At 42.5% G+C, this 20,870-nt stretch overlaps 2 protein-coding genes across 2 annotated transcripts in view; one reads left to right on the top strand and one right to left on the bottom strand.

The window, feature by feature from the left end:
* Positions 1-20,870, top strand: part of LOC132979540 (neuropilin-1a-like) — a 100,152-nt gene that overhangs the window by 27,912 nt on the left and 51,370 nt on the right. The window contains exons 3-4 of the mRNA XM_061045431.1: positions 4,800-4,981; positions 14,910-15,137. Coding sequence (XP_060901414.1) covers positions 4,800-4,981; positions 14,910-15,137 — 410 coding nt within the window. The remainder of the gene's footprint in view (positions 1-4,799; positions 4,982-14,909; positions 15,138-20,870) is intronic.
* The window catches only part of LOC132979539 (contactin-associated protein-like 4), a 340,781-nt gene continuing 329,525 nt past the window's right edge, over positions 9,615-20,870 (bottom strand). Inside the window, exon 25 of the transcript XR_009674058.1 lies at positions 9,615-10,225. The gene's annotated coding sequence lies outside the window, so the exon portion shown is untranslated. The remainder of the gene's footprint in view (positions 10,226-20,870) is intronic.

The following is a 20,870-nucleotide window of genomic DNA, read 5'->3' as shown; positions in this document are numbered from 1 at the left end:
TGTAAGATTGTTTTTTTTCCATTAGGCCCTTTTATTAGGATTTATTTCTGGGCTTTTGCCTTTATTTAGATAGGACAGTAAGAGTTTGAAATCAGGGGGAGAGAGAGTGGGGGTTGGACTCAAACCCTGGCCACTGGCCTGGAAGACTACAGCCTCTGTACAAGGGGCGCAACCGAAACCGCTGGGCCACCAATGCCTCATCAGGTCTGTTTGAAAGGCAAACATCGGTGAAAATAAAAGCAAAACCTTTTAAATGTTTCATTCCTTTTCTTGCTGTTGGGGTTTGTCTTCAGTTTAACTAAGATCCAGGGACTGTAGTTTCTCGTTCCCTCTCTGCCGGCCATCGTTTCTGTCTTTATCTACGCCACAAAGAAATAATTCAGAAATGTAAAACTGTGACTCAACTTCTGAGAAACCTTTGCGTTCAAGTCAAACATTCCTAGAGAAATCAACGCATACTTTCATGTCTGCACACACATCTGTGCTATGTGATGTAACAAAGCTCCGTCTGTCTACCTGTTCCACATGTGTCTTATTCTCACAATGAGAGACCGAATTCAGATGTCTGTGAGAGATGTGAGGAGGGAGACACATTTCCCATGTCCAAACTCATGAAGAGACTCCTTTGAAAAGGCACCACCTAACAAGCTCCCCGTCTGCACGCTAACGCTGTTAGCTGTGAGCAAAATCAGCGGTCAACAGCGGAATTCCTCGAGTCTGAGACGAGGCGGCGGTCCGAGCTTCAGTCCAGACCTGCTGATGAAGCTTCTCTTGGAGAAAAAAAAAAAAACACCACGTTTTATTCTCAGTCCACAGCAGAAACGTTGACCCCAACTGGGTTATTTATCCCGCTAAAGGTCAGGAGGCCCTGATCCTGCATTTCTGTCGGCCCTCGTTAGACACACATTCCTGTGATTCCACACATACTTACCTGAGAGCTTTTACCGCTGATCATGCTCCAGGATCATTTTGATACTCTACCCATGGAAAACCTACCTTAGGGAAAAGAAACTGTGTTCCCTTGTCAGAGAGGTCAAAAGGTCAAACTCAGTTTCAGAAACAGAGAACCCCGCAGAGCCGTAATGGATTTGTCCGTCTTGCTGAAGGACACGCAGCGGATAAAAGCGCTCCAGGTCCAGGTTTTCTGTTGCACTACTTTTTTGCAGCTTCACACGCTCACCATGCAGGGGGAAGTTGTTTCTACAGCTGGCTGCGAGAGGAAGACGCTTGTTATATCATATAACAAGTTCTGGATAATGTGCTTTATTTGTGCAGCACTTATCAAAACAGCCACAAAGTGCTTTCAGACCGAACGGCAATAATGCAAGACAAATGTGGCGACTCGAGGGGATCAGATGTGGGAGTCACGGTGAAAGAATGCCAACAAAACATCGAACTCCAGCTCTGTGAGCACTATGAAAACAGATCAGTGATGTAAATGTTAAGATCTATGTTCTCCATGTTAGATGTTCCACAGGTTTAATCTCTGGAGAACAGCAGACTGCATGGAGTCGATTTCCAGTGGGGGATTTTCTTTTTTTTTTTTTTTACACGTGTCAGAGGAGAAATCTGAGGCCGGGTCAGGACTGATGGTCAGCACAGATTATCTGTGAGGAATCTTTTACAGTCTAATGCGGATAATATCAAACATTTCTGATAAGTTTGACCCGGTATGTCAGGAGCTCAACAAGTCCTGAAGTGTGTAAACAGACAACCAGACAGTTTACAGATAAGAGGCTCTGCTTTTACACACAACAGGGACGTTACAGACGCGACCAAATACTATTGCCATAACACGAAAGGTCCATGTGTCTGTGAACGCTGTACACTATATTTTCAAGCTTGGCGGTAGAATCCAAATCAAAAGCTTTGTGGTCGACTGTCAAAGCAAACACAGCAGACTCAAATGTGTCCGACAGTTGAGCAAACGTCTGATTTAGTTTGATAACATTACATCTTATCAAACTCCGATTTATTGGCTTGAAATGACTACATGTGCATGTTTGGGGTTCTTGAGGAACTCGGGGTGGGGGAGGGGGGGTAGAGCAAACGAAACAACACTCCCAAGAAATGTAGAATCAGAGACAGTTTTGTGATTCATTTCATTGATTTGTTGCTTTTTGCTTCTGATGCAGTGGCTCTAGATCTTAAAGGAGTCACACAAAGAAATCTAAAGGATTGCAACACGATGGAAAAGACATTGAATATAAGAGATACTGTACCTCAAAACCAATTCAGGAGCTTTTCTACATTCAGCTAGGGCCAAAAATGGATTTTGATTTATGTAAAGCCTTTGCTTTATTTTGTTGAGTATTTGATTGTTTTTCTTCCCAGCCCCCTGAAAAGTATTACAGTTCAACAGTCTGAAAAGAGAGTGTCACTGTTTGATTGAGCTGTGCACAACTTTTACCACATATGTATTTAAACACTGATCAGATCAGATCAGAGGTGATCTGAATGCCGACACTTAGTCAGACTCTAATCTCCTTTTTGTTTGCAAAGACCTCGACCTGTTTGTGTCTGCGCTGTGGATTTGTCAACTGTCTTTTCTCTCACACACATGTAAGATGTGAATCAGTGGGGGCGCCGGTAGCCTAGTGGTTAGTGCGCAGCCTATGTACAGAGGCTTTAGGGCGGTCGGAACCAGGTTCAAATCCGACCTGTGGCTCCTTTCCCGCATGTCATACCCCACACTTTCCACTTTCCTAACGCTAAAATAAAGGCAGAAAAAGCACCAAAATTAATCTTAAAAAGAGAGTGCACAGAGAGGAAGGGTGTTTATCCGCACACACACTACATGCTCGCTTAGACACAAACACACTTTACGATGAGTTGTGCACTTAATAATACACCTACAGTTGTATGAATTAAAAGCACAAACGCGACAAATAAACCTGCAGATGTTGTTTCACAGAAGTCGCACACACACAGCATGCATTACCAGAGGGCACACTTGCGATGTCGTGGAGCGGACAGAGGGTGGACAGAGAGGGTGTGTGCGCTGGTAAAGGATGAGGTGCAGCGGAGACGATGGGAGGTCCTCACAGACAGCAGAGACTGATGAAGTCTCTGAGGGGGCGCTCAGCGGGACGCTCACCGCCTCCCTCCCCCCGTGCTCCATCCTGCCTGCTGTTCATGTTTCTGCCTCTCTCTCTCTCTCTCCTTTGCCTCACTATAGTCAAATATTTCCGACGTCCTGACTCTGCTCACGCTTGCACTTTCATAAATCTGAGGTGTTTTTCTTCTTTGTCCCGCACATAAACTGGAGACAGAGGCTCAGGTGACAACAAAACACACACACACACACACACACACAGTCATCTTTTACTTGAGATGTGCGGCACAGAATCTGCGGTCAAGTCATCTCCCCTGTGGGAAAAAGATGTGATTGTCTCTGAGTGTGCACGCTCTCTGAAGACGCTCTGATCTGCATATCTTGTTCTTGTTCTTTGAGATTAAGTGTTTAGCACAAACCATCTGTGACAAACTTAAGCCAGCTTCCATAGAAAACGATAAATATTGATATATTGTGCATGCAAAGGAAGGTGGATGTCGCTACCGCCCCGTCCCCCCCCCCTCCCCCTCATCAAACGTTGAATAATTCACTTAACAGCTGCTGTATCTGAGATTCTTCACTGATCCGCTCAGGTTTTTCTGCTGCAGCGTCAAAATCTTCAACCCTTCCTCATAGACAGCTGTAAAGAGAAGCTATTGAGACATGAAGGCAATACCAGAGAATGGTATTTTGGGGAAAACGCCTCATTCAGGAAAATCAGTCAAAATCAGGAAGTGGTCGGAGTCAGGAAGTTTGTTTGAGTAAATGTCATTTGTTGTCGTGGTTTCACAGCGTGGGTGTGTCTCCATAACTCAAAATGTTTAAGGGATGTATATAAAAAGTGGTTTAAAAGTCCGTCTCCACATGTGTCACAGTGCTCGTATCTCAGTGAGATGGCTTCAACGTCGAATTCTGGTGGAAAATTCTGCTGCATCATTTTGACGTCTTGCTCATTTCATGTGAACAGAATTGATGATTGTTGCTGCTTTTCTCCTGAATCATTTGGCCGAGGTCGATGGAATCTTTTCTTTGCAAAGATTTCATTTCAACACATTTTATTCTTCATACAGAAATCAAAGATGCGGCGCCTTATTGGCCGTGTGTTGTTAGCAGGTTCAAAGCGTTTGAGATTTGTAAAGAGAGCACTCTCAAACATCACCCACTGACAAAGAAAGGAATAAGACTGCGCATGTGCAGGTCCTCGGGCCGTGCAGCTGTGACTTGTGCTGTATGTGGTTGAAGCATTTCATCCACAGCATGGTGTTCAACACAAAACATACTTCTGTGCACAAATTGTTTTGTTAAGTTTAGCTCGGGCTGATTGCAACCTGTGGGAATTTTCTCATGACAACAAGAAAGTTTGCATGATGAAAAACTCTCCAGCATATTTCCATAATGTTTAACACTACCCATAATGCATCTTGATAGCGACCTTTGGCAGAACCTTCATGTCTGCAGATCTTGACACTAGCTTCCTGGTAGTCACTGAGTTACAAAGCAGTAGAAGAAGTCTCTATTAAAGTGCAAAATCGAGTTATTGTTGGAGCTTTTTGGCCGATAAAAGAAGCTCAGACAACAAAGTGATGCATGCATATGTTGAGCAGCTGTGTGCAGACAGAGACTTTGAAAGGGACACAGTGCCTTGTAGTCATGCATTTAAAAACATCATAAACTTTGTCACAGAAGATTTGACCGCCTGTTTTTTGCAGTGTTGTTAACCTTCCCCTCCTCTCTCCTCCTGCAGGTACGACTACGTTGAGGTGTACAACGGCGGGGACGAGCAGTCACCCATGTTGGGAAAGTTTTGCGGCAAGATCGCACCGTCTCCGATCATCTCCAGCGGCAGCCAGCTCCTCATCAAGTTCGTCTCAGACTACGAGACTCACGGGGCGGGGTTCTCCGTCCGCTACGAGGTCTTCAAGACAGGTGTGTGATCTGTACTGTTATGATGTCACCGCGGTAGCTGCATGGACAGGACAGCAGATTCAGCTCAGAGGCTAGAACAGAATGGTAGCTTTCGACACCCTGCACTGGATGTGATACATTGTCTAATGGACAACAACTGATTTAAATTCAATTGGAGCTTCACTGAGTTTCCACAGGTTTGAGCTGCAGGTTTTTCATCTTTGTCGTGTATCGCCTCACTTCACATGATGATAAATATCCCACTGCTTTTGAATCATTTTACTTACTTTTAGAAGCTTTTCTTAAGGTCCCTCAGGGGTCAACAACAAATAGAGCTTGTTAAAGCGTATTGTAATCTTAGAATAATAACAATAATAATAATAATAATAATAATAATAAATTAGATTTATATAGGACTTTTCTAAATACTCAAAGACGCTTTGACAGGAAACAACAAAAACTAAGAGAATAACACAACAGAAGTAGTGTCGAGGAGGATGACAGTCAGTGGTTGTAGGCGGTGATGAAAAGGTGAGTTTTTAGGGATTTCTTGAAGGAAGTGAGTGTGGGGGAGTCTCTGATGTTTTTAGGGAGAGAGTTCCAGAGGGTGGGAGCGGCAATGGAGAAGGAGGTTTATGAGCTGTGGTTTGAAAGCATGTTGGAAAAACTTCTTGGCCAGTTTTAGATTGAGTACATACGTTTAGTTTACCATAGGACGCACACTGGAGCTCCTTTGTAAGTTTAACCAATCAACCCCCCCCCCCCCCCCCCCCCCCCCCCCCCCTCTACCTAAGCAGTATTTTATCTCTTTATTCTTTGTCTTCTAAATTTCTGAAAGATTTGTGTTTCCAACCACAACTATTTTTTTTTTCTTGTAGTTGTATTGCGCTAGACACATCCATCAGTCTGAGGTCAGGGTGTTTAATTATGAGACTAAATCATATCAGCTGTGAAGACACCATGACGTACTTGTGTCTCAGTCGTCACTCAAGAAAGGAATGTAAGCCTTGACTGGCGCTATAGAGATACGCAATGGAAAATAATTAAATCAGAAATACTTAACATGACTAAGTCGTTTTTACAGACGTTTATGTCCTTTCACCACATTAACTTTCTTTCGGTCACATGTTCTGAATAGTTTTTTTTCTTGCACTGGAAGACTCGTTTCCAGGTAACTGTTATCTTCCATATTTGATCAGCCCAGTTACCAGCGTCCTAAAAATAACCTTTTCGGAGAATATAGTTAATAGCGTCCAAAGGTTTTCCAAACAGCGTGATCTGAACCTGTGGTACACTGACCTCAAAGCTGCACGTTAAATAAACTCAAAGCCCCAGGATTCCTTGGGAGGAACAGGGAGTCCCAGCTTGGGCAGGATGCTCGCAGGATAGACCCTAAATAAACAGGGCCTGTCGAGGAAGGGACCTCCTCGCTCCCGTGTCCTACATTTGTATTTTGCTCTTCCCTCTTGGGTCCACTTGAGCTGCCGCCAAACAGCGGCTCTCCTGTGAACTCGTCAGTTTCCACCAATGGAGACGGGAAGATAAATCAGCTACAAAGAGGAACATGTGTATACGTGAGGTCCCTCTCCTTCTTTTTTCTTTTTTGTTTGCACCCCTGGGAGCAATAAGCATTCACAGAATCACAGGATCCAAGAATAACAATCCCCAGGTGGACCTGCGTTGATAAGTGCTGTGTTGTAACATGAAAAATGGATATCGAGTGCTTCTTCTTTTTTTTTTCCTGCACTTAAATGAGGAGTTAAATACGAACGGGGTCAGAGCTCCTCCAGGCTCTGCACTGCCAAGTTCTCTCCAAACTACAAAGCACGGCCTCACTTCTGATACACCTTTCAATTCTGACTTTATCAAGTTTAATTTCAGAGTGCAAAGAGTGGAGCGGTGACTGATGAACGACAGGATGTTATTAGAAAGCCCGGGTAATAAATCTTTCAAAGTAGGTCAGCTGAGTGTCGGCTCAGAGGAAACGTCGGTCCTGAACATTTTCCTAGTGGGAATTTATGAAGATATACTTCAACTGCAACAAGGACGAGATATTTATTAAGGATTCATACATTCATATTGACGTTATTCCTCTCAGAAAAAGTCTAACTTCATATGTTTTTTTAATTAAGTAGACACCTGATCTTGGTGCCGTAATACAGCAGAATAAACAACCAACTTCAAGAGGTAAATATAATTAAAATGATGAGTACGTTCAGTCTCAATTCTTCCAGTTAAAATTTGTCAAGTACATATCTAAAGCCCCGATGTGGCCACCTGGGACGATGTATAAAAAAACACACAGAAAACCAGCTTGATCAGGTTGATCGAGGCCAAAGAAAGCACACGTTAAATCAAATATACTTTTTAAGTTGAATTATGTAACGCATGAAAGAAGTCCCTGAAGTCTCAGGTTTCAAATCCACACCTACGGTTTAAAAATCTTAGCGCACAGATTTGCAGAGTTTAGGAAATGTCCACAGACTGTCAAACTGTGCGTACGGATTTGCATTACAATATAGTGTTTACAAACCCTTGGGCATGGATTATAAACCATGTTCACAGTCTGCCAATTTGTGCGCACGGATTTGCAAACCTTAGTGTGTGAAAAACCAGAAAACAGAAGTATTTAAAAAATGATTCGTTTTTGTAAATTCACACAGATTTTTCTGTCTCTGTCTTTCTCATGTTTGTCTTTTAACTGTCCTTCTTTGCATTTCAGTGTTTATATTGGGCTTCCTTTGCTGCACACACAGAACTCCCACACATGCACACTTACACATGCTGACAGGTGCATGGGACCCCAGGCTCATTTAGCTAATGGGCTGTTTGTCCTTGGTGGCAACAGGGGTGACCTGCAGATGAGATGGATGCTCTGGCATAGAAGAGGGGTGTCGAAACTAGGGCAGCATGTGTGCATGTGTATGTGTGTGAGTGTGTGTGTTGGCCTAAATATGGGTCCTCCACCCTCTAACAAGTTAAAAACAGCTCTCGTACTCACTCAGGTAATCCCCTGCCATGGTGCTGCCTTTCCTCCTCACCACATTTAAAAGCCATTACAGTCAGAGCTGCAGATTGAAGCTGCTGCTAAATGGAGCCGCTGTTCTGTTCCAAACAGGCTCTTCACTCTGTTGAGACACCCCCCTCCCCTCCCCGCTTCATCTCTCTGGTACTATTTATCTCTCTGTGACTGTTTTAGATCTGATCTCAGGGCAATATTATGAGATTTAGTCACAGATTTAAAGACACCTTCCCCTTGTACTGTACATGCAGTTTTAAGTATGCTTGTACTTTTAATAAACATTAAACATACATTAAAAGCCAGAAGTGATGAAGAGGCTTTAAAGAAAAAATCACAGGCTTACAGTCATTTGTTGCACTTCTGATTCAGATTCTTTATTTTCACACAAGGGGAAATTTGCGTTGCAGCAGGAGCACACAGAAGACAAGAAACACAAGGACAACACAATCTTTCATAAATGAAAACAAATTAAAAGAAATCAGACAACACAACACAATTTAAAACCAAATAAAACATTGCAATAAAATCAGTCAAGAGCTCATACCAAAATGGGAATTCCTACCAACTCATTAAAGTGCAAAGAGGAGGTGTGCAATTCAAGTGCAAAAAAAGAGCAACAAATGGCTAATTTTGGTTTAACTTATTAATTGCACTTGGTACAAATGAGACCTGGACTCTTTTAGTCTTCCTTACAGGAGCTCTGAAACAACGACCTGAGGGTCACAGGTCAAACTCACTGTGAAGTGGGTGATCTGAGATATCAAGAATGGCCTTAGCTTCTCTCAGCACCTGCTGGTTATACGCAGTCAAAAGCCCAACTTGACACCTCCCTGGACATTCAGGACTTTTGATGGATTTTCTTGTAAATTTCTAGTTTTAGAAACATGGTTGAATGCACTTATTTTAAGTTGCTTTGGATAAAAGTATCAGCCAGAAAAGTTTGATATTAAACAATGTAATGTTACAGGATAAAAGGAGATGTCTCAAAAAACCTTATAGCATCGTATTTGACATACGGTATTATGTACTTTCATATCATATCCTTTTGTATGGTGTTGTATGGTAACGTACCATATTGTACCTTAATGTATCTTATCCTATGAAGTGGTATTAATATGATAATGTATGTGTCACAAAGACTTGCAACACTATGGCTCCCAAATATATAGTTATTTATTTGCTATACGCATTAAAGCCCGACCCGGCTCTTCATCAGGACCTGTACCTGGTTTTGTGCGGTATGATACGAGTCTTGTCTTGTTATCTTTCATGCTTTCTATACCTCCGTCCTTCTCTTCCACGTCTGTCATTATGATGAGAAAACCACTAAAAAGCAGAAACCCTCGTATGGAGATAAAGATAGTCACTGTGGCAGCGGCGGTAAATCTCCGTCTAATGAGCCCTGGTCTGTAAAGCTACGGCACATCCGCCTCTCGTATAACCCATAAACCACGAGCGTATAACTCCACCCTCTGCCGACCACAGAATACATATCAGATATAAATGATAGCCGAGCAAGGCCTCTTCAGCGCCCTGGATCTATATTTGCACAAACTCTCTGGTTTTTATTGCAGGGTTGAAAAAACCAGAAACACATGTCTGAGTGGTTTGGCTGATTGAAGGGTCGTTGATAAAAAAGATCAAAGAGAAGGATGGACGGACGGGGAACGAGCCAATGAGATGAGAGCAATGTACCATGTGGTTTAAGGAGAGTCCTGTTGGTTATATTACACATTTACAAGAATGCTTGAACACACAAAATATGCAACGAGGCTCGAAAATGATGCAACCATTCAGGCAGATTTAGCACAAAAAGTCGTTTTGGATCATTTTGAGGAGCAAATGTTTCTTTTTCAGACATTTAATCGGAGTGAATGTTTGATTCAGCACCAGGGGAAAAAGTTATTTTGCTTCAAGATAAAATCATAAACTGAACAAAAAGTGGACTTGGCAACATGATGGTGATGCAAACTTAAAAGCGCCAACTTGGTCAGAAAAGTGCATCTGTAATTTACTGTCCACCAAGCCCTTCCAGAGAGGGGGCGTGGTCAGACACAGCTCATTTACATATTTAAAGGTACAGACACAGAAACAGCCTGTTCTGAGCAGGGCTGAAATAGAGGGGTTTATAGACATGATCAAATACAGGATCAGAGTGGATTTAGAACAAGAAACTTCACACACATGTTTTGGGGAGCTCTGAGATGTATTTAAACTTGTGGAAAAGGAAGAGAATATGTCACCTTTAATGAGTAAAATCATGTTGAAAATAAGGAGTTTCTGATTGTTTTTCTGCTTTAAACATTGATGTTTATTTAGCTTTTGTTGCTCCTTCCTGCTAGTCTTCAGATCAGGAGCTGCTCTTTGTCACTTATCCACAGCATTGTCCTAAAGATCAGCTTTAGCACTCAAACAATAAGCTCTGGTGGCACATGAGCTTCAGTTCTCATCGCAAAGACGACAGAAGTTACATCAGCATTTTAGGAGCTTTCAAGGATTTTTGGCCGGACGATCACATTCATTTTCTGACCTTGATGAATATACAAGACGGGGACGATTGCTCATGAACAGATTTATCTAACCCATCTGCACTTTTGACACACATGCATACCCACACACACACACACACACACACACACACACACACACACACACACACACACACACACACACACACACACACACACACACACACACACACACAAAATGGCAAGTGTGCCACCTGAGAAGGATTGAAGCCTGCCTTGTCTCCTCCGCATCATTTATCATGTCGCCCTTTTAATGACACCACCTGTGTCAACAGCAAGGCTTCCACTGCAGAGTGTGTGTGTGTGTGTGTGTGTGTGTGTGTGTGTGTGTGTGTGTGTCTCTTGTGTTTCTGTGTGCATTCATGTTAACAGGCATGCTCAGATAACGTACAGGTCACATCTGGCCTGGCAACATAACAGCCCCGCCCCCAACACACACACACACACACACACACACACAGGCACATAGGACCTTCGCCTCCGAGGGATTGTTGACCCTGGTCCGTGCCTCGTGTCGTCTTTGTCCCGCAGAGATCAGTCACTGTCTCGTAAACTCGCTCATGTCACTTTTTTGACAGCGGAGGTGTGAGCTGCCAGTCGCCGTCTGACTGATGCGAGCAGACGCAGAGATTTTTCACCAGCAGTATCGACACAGTGTGTGTGTGTGTGTGTGTGTGTGTGTGTGTGTGTGTGTGTGTGTGTGTGTGTGTGTGTGTGTGTGTGTGTGTGTGTGTGTGTGTGTGTGTGTGTGTGTGTGTGTGTGTGTGTGTGTGTGTGTGTGTGTGTGTGTGTGTGTGTGTGTGACTGGAGAAAACAGCTTGCGTACAAGAAGCGACAGTGACACAACAGCTGCCGTCTACACCCACCGCTCCGTCTCAACTTTTATCAGGAGACATTTCTGCGACGTGTTGCTCCTGCTCGGTGAAATTTCTGTAACTTTCAGAGGTTTTTATTTCATTATCCCATTTCATCCTATAAACTCTCCTCAACCGCCAGCCGCCTGACGGAGTCTCGTCTGAGTTGTAACTTCAGAGTCTCTCTTGCATAATGCTCTCTGCTCCTTTGTAACATCATTAGTAAAGTCCCCGAGAGCCTACACAGTCTCAACAGTAAACTTATCACAACAAGCTGCAAGGTAACCTTGGCACGTACATGTTTCAACAAAACTGACTATGTTGCAAATAAATGGATAATACCAGAAATGTATTACAAGCCGTATCTGCAAGACATCTTTATTTCACATACAAAGTATTACAAATACATTTAAAAAAGCTTTGAAAAGCAGAGGAGAAGTCCAATCCTAAGGGAGAAAGTGCAGCAGCAAGCTTGGCTAAATTTAAAGGGATAGTACAGTATTTTTGAAGAGGGATTAGGAAGTGTATAAGACGACGATATGTCAGTCAGCTGAGGCAATCTTTGGATAAAACAGCGGGAGTGCAGGTACAGAAGCTAGGCTATTCATTGTCGATGATTGGTACGTTTGGTGCACATAATTTGGCTAATTAAAAAAAAAAAAAAAGCTGAAAAGCAAGGTCAGGGTACTTTACTTTTCCGCTAGCAGGACCCTCTGTTTGAAATGTGCAAATTTGTCTGCAAACTTTAAGACTTTAGAGATCTTATCGTCTTAATCTCCTCTGAAACTGTATCCTCCCTGTTTGTGCAATAACATCCACTTCATTGAGCCATTTTTGAAAGCAGGGAGGAAGAGGTGGACGATCTCCAGTCGAGCAGGATGAGTTTCTTCGCTGTAATCATTCAGACTAACAAAGCCATTGGCTCTATTAACATTTGACCACCATCTTTTTTAAGAGCATCTAAAAGGTAAGGTGAGGAGACCCTAGATAAAAACATCAAATATCTTTGACCAATAATCATGCAAAGCTGGACGCGGACAAAAAAAAGGTGTGCCAGATCGTCATCTGCTTGACCTATTCTTTTCATCATAAGCCCCCCAGGCACATTTTTCTGCCTTTGATGCTACGTTATCTCTCTACCGTTGAAAGCCAAAGGACAAGCTTCCAGGAAATGACACCAGAGGGGAACCTACAGCATGGCATCTTGAAGCAGTGATTTACAAATCCAGCTTCTTTATTTGACATGTTGGAAGTCAAAATGTTTGTGAAAATATATAAACTCCTTGAGAAATGAAACACAGCCTTATTCAGAATCTATCACAGCAACATCACACTACACTGCAGTACAATGGTGAGATGAATATAAAAAAGGCAGAGATGTAAACACAACAGCGCTGAGGGTTTTATCACTAATGAGGTGTTACGTGCAAAACGCATGAATGAAAGTGTGAGAAATGAAACATCATCATCGTCATCGGAGGGTGTAAAAAAAACAGCAGATGTTGTTTGTCAGGGATTTTCTTCTGTGTGAACGACGAAAGAATAGTTTTTTTATGAGTTACTTTTTTACAGATGAGTGCCTCGTTTTTATTTATTTAAATCTGTTTCTAACCAAAGAGCACCTTCATCACACTTTGAGTCAATCCTCTGAGCACACCATTCCCTCTTTGTTTTCTTCATATCGCTCGGCTTTAAAAACAGGCTTGGGGCAGCTGGTGGCGCAGTGGTTAGTGCAGGCGCCTCATGTACAGAAGCTATGGTCCTCCAAGTGAGCGGCCAAGGTTGAAATCCAACCTGTGGCTCCCACATGTCATTCCCCACCCTCTCTCTCCCTGGCTTCCATCTCTATCCACTGTTCTAACTCTCCAATAAAGGCACAACAGCCCAAAAATAAATCTTAAGAAAAACTGGCTTATCAAGTACCAAACTGAAAAACGATTCAAAACTTTAACGGGTCAAAACACAAGAGAAAATACAGTTCTTTGAAACAAAAATTGCGATTCATCTGCAAATTTGAATAGTTAAGCGGGATTAATCAAATTTTAAATTGCATGTTTGAAATTCCATGATTAAACATCAAAAAATAAAATTAGTTATGCTTTTATTTTGAATTTCTGCACTGTCTTAAGCGGAAACTATTCCACTTCCTGTTTGAACCCAACCCTGCTTTTACTTTGGAATAAATCAAGGACCTTCAGGTAGATCGAATTAAAATAACCAGAGAAACAGGAAGTGATTACAGATCATAAACTTTAGTAAACCAGCTCAAAGGAACGGTAACAAAGGTCAATGTGTGATGTCATAAGGTCAATGTGTGATGTCATAAGGGGGATATTACTTTGGACTCGTCAGCTGAGCTGCCTGAGAGTTTGTTAAAGTGAAATGAGACATTCAAAGATGCAGCAGTGTCCTTCTTTTACATCACTGAGACTACAGGGAGATACTGAGGACGACTATCTACGGTGAGCCTGAAGGGACAAAATAACATGAGATTAATCATGGTAAAAAAAATAATGCATTCATTTCAGACTTTGATTAATCTTGATTAACTAGTGAATGCTGACAGCTCTAGTTGAAACACAAAAAACTGCCTGAGAGGACAAAGTGAATGTAAAAATCTGCTTCTATATGACCATACATTGAGTGCAGGTGATGATGTCATGGTGGGATATGTATGCAGGGTAGCATATGTGTGTGCGTTCACATGTGTCTAATGAGCTAATAGTGTTGTATTTGTTCATCTCTGAGTACATTCTGTGTGTGTGTTTGTTGTTTGTTGACCACGATCGGTCCTTTTGTAAACAGCACTCTCAGTGTGTGCGACAGTCAATAACGTCCCCCCACCCCTCCAGTCACAACACAGACACAGACGGCTCCGGCAGGGGAGGGGCCCAATTGGTCTGATTGGAGGGGGGTGACATGTGTTTTGCCAATGAAACAAAAGGTTATGTTTGGGGAAAAAAACACTGTTTTTCATTTAATCTGGATCCAGTGAAGTGTTTTTCTTATTATTTCATGATACTGTCATGTGCTTCTTTTTAGACAAAATGTGTGGGAGGTCACTGCAAAAAAAAAAGAAAAGAGGAATTTCATATCTTGTGATTTTCCTCTGAGTTTCTTTGTTGTTCAGGAGAATATTTGGATTCTTGACTCTTAAAAAAGTTAATCTTTATTCCAGTAAAATCAAAGCTGCTAATGTTTTAGAAGCCCAGAAAGGTCACAAACTGAAAGAATTTCACTTTTCAACATGTCTTTGTTTTGCAGCAGAGAAGACAAAAAAGGTCAAAGGCAACCCAAACAAGCAACAGAGGTTTCTTTCAAAGACATTCAGGCAGATCTAACTTGTATTAATGTGTGCTTGATACACATTTATTTCCATCCTAACATCTAAAAACTCTCTGAAAACTCACTCTTCAATATGTGTCAATAACGTGTTAAACGATGCTACGACCCCTGACCTCTGAGAGTTCACACCTCTGCTGAACTCTGTCCAAACACGCTGTGACACTTTGAAAACTCATCCCTATCTTCTCTTCGCATCGCAGGTCCAGAATGTTCCAGGAACTTCACGGCTCCCAGAGGCGTCATAAAGACCCCGGGCTTCCCCGAGAAGTACCCCAACAACCTGGACTGCACCTTTATGATCTTCGCCCCCAAGATGTCTGAGATCGTGGTGGAGTTTGACAGCTTCGATATGGAGCCCGACACCACGCCGCCGCCGGGCGCCCTCTGCCGATACGACTGGCTGGAGATCTGGGACGGATTCCCTGCAGGTGAGGAAATAGGGAGGAATTGTTTCTGTATAAAAACAAGAGCTCACAGACTTATTTCTTATCAAATCCTAAAGGAAGAATATTGTGAAAAATCTCTCCATTAGGATCTAATGTTCCCATTTGTCGATGGGTTGCATCCCGGCGGAGCTTTAAAATCTGGTTTTCTTCCAGCAAAAGCAATTTCAAGTAGTTGACTTCATAAGAGTTTCTGTGAAACTGAAACTGCATTACTACTGACAGCTAAAATTGCATCTCAAAATGCATGCAAAGTGCAGAGGAAGTTTTTGCAGACAAAGATATGCACACCTACAGCATGCAGCTGTAGGTGTGCAGGCGAGAGAGGCTGTGGCTGCAGCTGCTTGCATGCAATGCATCCAGGGACATGTATGCACCGCTGCTATGGCTCCCCAACCACTTAAACTGTGCTATTTCAGTCAGCATTTACCACACACTGAGAAAGTTATTGCTTCTGTTGACTGCATTAATCATCCACACTGATTGAATTTCTGCACAGAATTCACTCAAAAATCCAACATTATGACTCTGAAAAAGCATGCAAAATGGAACAAGGACACTTGTTCAGATGCATTTTATTACATTTTTTAAATATGGGTCCCTTTCTAAGTAATGCATTCTAGTGCCTGATGTAAAAACAATACAAATCCAGGCTAAACATATATACATAAAGGAGTGAGATATGGGTATATCTGCCTGCAAAATCTTAACTTTTGAAGCATTTTCTGAACTTTATCTTCCTGTTTCACACTTTGAGTGTCTCTACGACAAAGTGTCATGGCCGTTAATAAGCTATAAAAACGGATGCATTTCCAAGATGTAGCAGTGAGGATTCAAAAGAATGTGAGGGGGGTGCGATGTCAGACAGACGAGAGAAGCAACAGGACTGCCTCTCCACAGGTGGAGGGTGTGTGCAGACAATGGTGATACAGATGTTCGAGGGTAAATATACAGAGCAGTGAAGCAGCAGGGAGATAAAAAGGAATGAAAGAAATGCTGGAGACGGCCTCTCCCTGCAGAGGTTGACAGAGAACAGACAGGAGACACTGACAGAGACAGGCGGAGGTGAGGGAGAGGAGGAGGAGGAGAACAAAGGATGGATGGTTTCCCCTGCAGGTGGTGGGACCTGCTCGGGTTGAGAGACGGAGACGAAAGCAGAGGTGAAGAATAGGTTGATAAAGACACGAGAGAGAGAGAGAGAGAGAGAGAGAGAGAGAGAGAGAGAAGGAAGGAAAGAAAGTATATATGTATATATGTATTTTATCAGGAATATTTCAAAACCTGATTTTGCAGTATTCCTTCTTTTTGGAGTTACATTTTGCAGCACTTATCTCTTATGAAAGGATCTACTTGCTAATTTAAGAATTTCTAGGATAGCACTGTATCCCTCTGTATTGGTTGGCTCAATAGACCCTACCTGCTTTACAGTTCTGGGACACTTCCAGCCCGCACGAAAAAGCAAAACAATTATTTTATCTGTCGTGCAATGAGCATCCTAATTTAATTCTAATATGACAGCTAGCGTATAAAATTGGTACTGCAGACCAAATTCAAAACATTGTAGAGAGCTGTCTCATCCCACTACCTTCTCCTTAGAGTCGATGTGCACGCAGGTTGCCTCCGACACTGAAGCTTCAGTGTTTATCCAGCTCTGCATCGGTCTGTAAACCTTTCTGTGTTCTAACCTCTCTCCATTTTTCAAAAAGCATCTCCAATATTGATCCTAGTTTGAGCACGTTTCTGAATAACGTTTCAATAACAAAAGATGATGTTGAGGCTGGCGGGGAATCATGGGAGTGATTCTCTCTGCTACCCCCGCCCCCCCTGGTAAAAACGAACTCAGTGTTGACCGCAGCCAAGACGACCGGGGGCGAAACCGACCTGATAAAGACAACATGTCTACCGACGATGTATCCAAGTATAATTTACATGACATTTTATCAGAGCAGGACGTACTGCAACAGTACGCTTTCTTATGCAGCAGTCTTTGACGTAACATCCGGTGTTTCCTCGGCAACGATAAACATTTCGTGTCAGCCATGGCGGCTAGAAACTGGAGCAGAACGGGGCACACTAACAGTTTGAAAGTATCCAGGATTTCAGTTCTTCATCCTCTCTCCTGAAATCGATCTTAAGAGTAATTGGATTATCTTATTAGAAACAGTGTTTCAGCCTCTTCTATGCATCTCAAAGGCTGAAAACAAAGATTCTCCCAGACCTCTAAAGAAATGAGTTGTAGATTGGAGTCAAATAAAGAGTGTTTGAAAAGGCATCTGACAACACCAGACAGGTATTCAAACCCTTTATTTACAACCAAAATTAAAAGTCTGTGGTTGGTCAGCATATAACAATAGTTGAATCGTCCTTATTGAACAGAAAAATCTTATTTCATAACGTCCAGGAGATGCAGACTTGTTTTTATTATGCTCAACAAAACCGTGTTTTACTGACACCTTTCAGCTGATTTTAAACAGAGAAGCATATTTTCCTAAACGGTGCATTTAGCCCACTGAAATATGAGTGTCATTCAGACAATCACAGCAGATAGTCATCATTAATGACTCTGCTGTGACTCACTTGTTTTAATTTCATCTTTAAAAAAAAAAAAAAACCTCATCCTCCCGTGCACACACGGAGGCTGGATGTACTGAAAAGACTCCTCCACAGATTGTTCATTGTTCCTCCGCTAAAACCATTTCTCTGCATGACGAAGACACATCCTGCCCCCCCTCCCCCCCCCCGCTCTGTTCGCTCTGCTCCGTCCCCTCGTTTGGAGTTTGGACAGTGTTTCCACGGCTCCTATTGTTGTCTAATTAGGCGTACAGCGTGCAGATAATTGTGGGGGGAGACATACCTTGGACAGGCCTGAGTGGGCTGCCAGGCTGCCCCACAATGCTCACTGCTGTTGCCCAAAGCTTCGCCTGGTTACTGCCAGGGGAGGAGACTGGCATGGGAACGAGAGGGAGACTGGCACAGGTATACAGACAGTGACACACACTTTAAAGACGTGCCAGCATACACAACATGCCAGAGCTTCTCCTGTCAAATGATCTGTGTGTGTGTGTGTGTGTGTGTGTGTGTGTGTGTGTGTGTGTGTGTGTGTGTGTGTGTGTGTGTGTGTGTGTGTGTGTGTGTGTGTGTGTGTGTGTGTGTGTGTGTGTGTGTGTGTGTGTGTGTGTGTTTGATGCTGTGAAGCCCGTGGTTCTGTGTTTGCAGAACGAACACGTGTGTCAGTGCAGATAACAAAAGCATCTCTGCAGCAGGGTGAAGACCAGGATGTAGTTTTTCATCCCCATCAAACGCATCCACACTGTTAACATGAACCCACTCCCATCATGCACTGCTGTGTTTTTTTCTTCTTTCCCTTTGAACGCTCTTAATCTGCTCTTCAAAGGAAATAATTGTATTCTGGTGGGATTCAAACACACAAACCTGATGAGTTTCTTCATGCACAGTGTAGAAAAAGAAACCTTGTAGAATCTCATTATTTCATCTATATTTCACACATACTGTTTGTGTATCTCGATGAAACGCTGCTAATAAATCTCCTTCAGCTGCTTTTTTTTATTTTTTTCACATCAGATATAACCATGTCCTACATAAATGTAAATGCAGCCGCGTCGCTTGAAGGGATTTTTTTCCATTTTATAGCTGATAGCATCGACATGCAGACCGCCGTATTTCACAGCCCCTCTGATAAGGCTGTAATAATTCAGAATGTAATCCGTCACAGATTAGCCGCTACCTGCTTTTTAACTGTAACTGATAAACATAATCCAGAAAGATTACAAAAGCTCTGCATGCCAATGTGATCGCCTTGTGTTATTTTTCATTTTACCCCTGAAGCTGAAGGGAAAATCACGTTTTTTTTGTAGCATGCATGACTTCACGGTGGACTGTGTGTTCCCTCGGTGAGTCCTGCTGATTCAGTATCGCTCAGGAACAGGAGGCAGCGCAGGCCTGGCATTGTTTCCCTCCGATATGAGCAGGATGAGATGGGCAGCAAACTGCGGGCAGGCGGAGACGTCGGCGACATGAGACAGCGTGTCATCTGTGTGCTGCGTGGAGGAAAATCATGTTGTTACAGCCGATGTTAGTACCACTCTGTGCCTCTCATGTTACATTGGAGCGCAGGAACGATAAATCCACATCATGTCATCCACCTAGACGGCCCATTTTAAGACAGTTTTGTTCACATTTCCAAAATTATATTTTTGAAAGATGCTCCAAACAAATTGCCCCTAGAGGAATTATAGTTACTATGATTGTTACACATTATTCCCATCATGCAAAAAGTAGCATCAGTCAGTGGAAGCTGTGCATTCAAAAGTACAAACAAGAATTCACAAAAATGAGAGAAATACAGCTTATCATTATAAATGAGTAATAAGGGAATATTACTTTTTCTTTAAATGCAGAATTTATTCAAAAAACATATTGTATTCCCCAAAGTAACAGCTAGCCTTTTACTCAAAATTATTAAGAAATGGAAACTTCAGAGGTTAACGTTTCCTTGTTTGTCTCCCCCGATGGGCAGGAAAAGTTTTTGAGGATTCTGAAAACACACCTGTAAAAAACTGCAGTAAAGGTTGTTAAACCACCTCTGGGGCCTGAAGGGATTTATCTCTGTGAGAAATGGAGGCTTAGCTCTGTGCCTCGAATGTAATATGTGAGAGACCGAAACTGGAAGGAAATGTTTTTGAAGGGTCTGCTCTTCTTTTTGCTAAAGCCAGGAGTGAACTCTCAGTCTGAGTTTTATTACTTTTAGTTGCTAAATATTGAGTCACATATCATTCTTCCTGAATTTAATTCAAGTTTTTTTTAATCCTAGGAGTCCATTTTTCATCTTCTTCCATGACGTCTTTCCTTTCACAACATAGCATCCGATTATAAGAGAGTTATTTCATAATGAAGATCCCATAAAAAGAAGTCCTGAGTTCTGGATTCATTTATATTTAACAACCTGGACTCAAAGTTGTGGATGTGAAACTTTGTTGAGTTCTTAAATTACCCCAAATATTTCCAAAAGTTATCAAAGCCAGATAAATTCTTAGTTTTATGGTTGTATCCGGATGAGCCACCATGACGGACACGACATGTTTACAGTTGCCATGGAAACACCAGATGTTACGTCAAAGGCCAAGAGCTGCTGCTGAAAGCTGCCGTACTGTCGCTGTATGTGCTGCTGGGATTAAAAACGTCATGTAAATTATTCTTGGATACATCGTCGTTAAACATATTCTCTTCCTCGGGTCGGTTTCACCCGTTCGTCTTCACTACGCTCAGCTCGGAGTTCAGTTTCTTTAAGGGCGGCGGGAGAGTAGCAGAGGGACTCACTCCCATGATTCCCCGCCAGCCTCAACTTCATCTTTTGTTAATGTTTTGATTGAGCGCCCCCTGGTGGTGGAGTTTAGATACCGTGCGTTTAACAGGAGGACAACAGATAAAGTTCTTAACGCTCCGTCTTGACGTGAACTCGTTCCCCTTTGCTGTGTCTGACTTGAAATACGCAGCGTATAAATAGTGTTTGTATCACACAATATGTTTTTTGTAAATGGGTGTTTTTGCAACCCGCGGTCTCACCTTTATTCCCGTCTGAAAGGTGCCACATCACTCATAAGAAGTGAGAGATTTGCGCTGACAGGGAGATCGTCACCTCTCTGTGCATGTCTGAAAACTCTGAAACACAACAGGTTCAAAATAACGCTGTGGGTTTTT

This window comes from Labrus mixtus, chromosome 8 (genome assembly GCF_963584025.1).
Source record: "Labrus mixtus chromosome 8, fLabMix1.1, whole genome shotgun sequence".
Classification (NCBI taxonomy): domain Eukaryota; kingdom Metazoa; phylum Chordata; class Actinopteri; order Labriformes; family Labridae; genus Labrus; species Labrus mixtus.
This window is presented reverse-complemented; position numbering and strand designations above follow the sequence as displayed.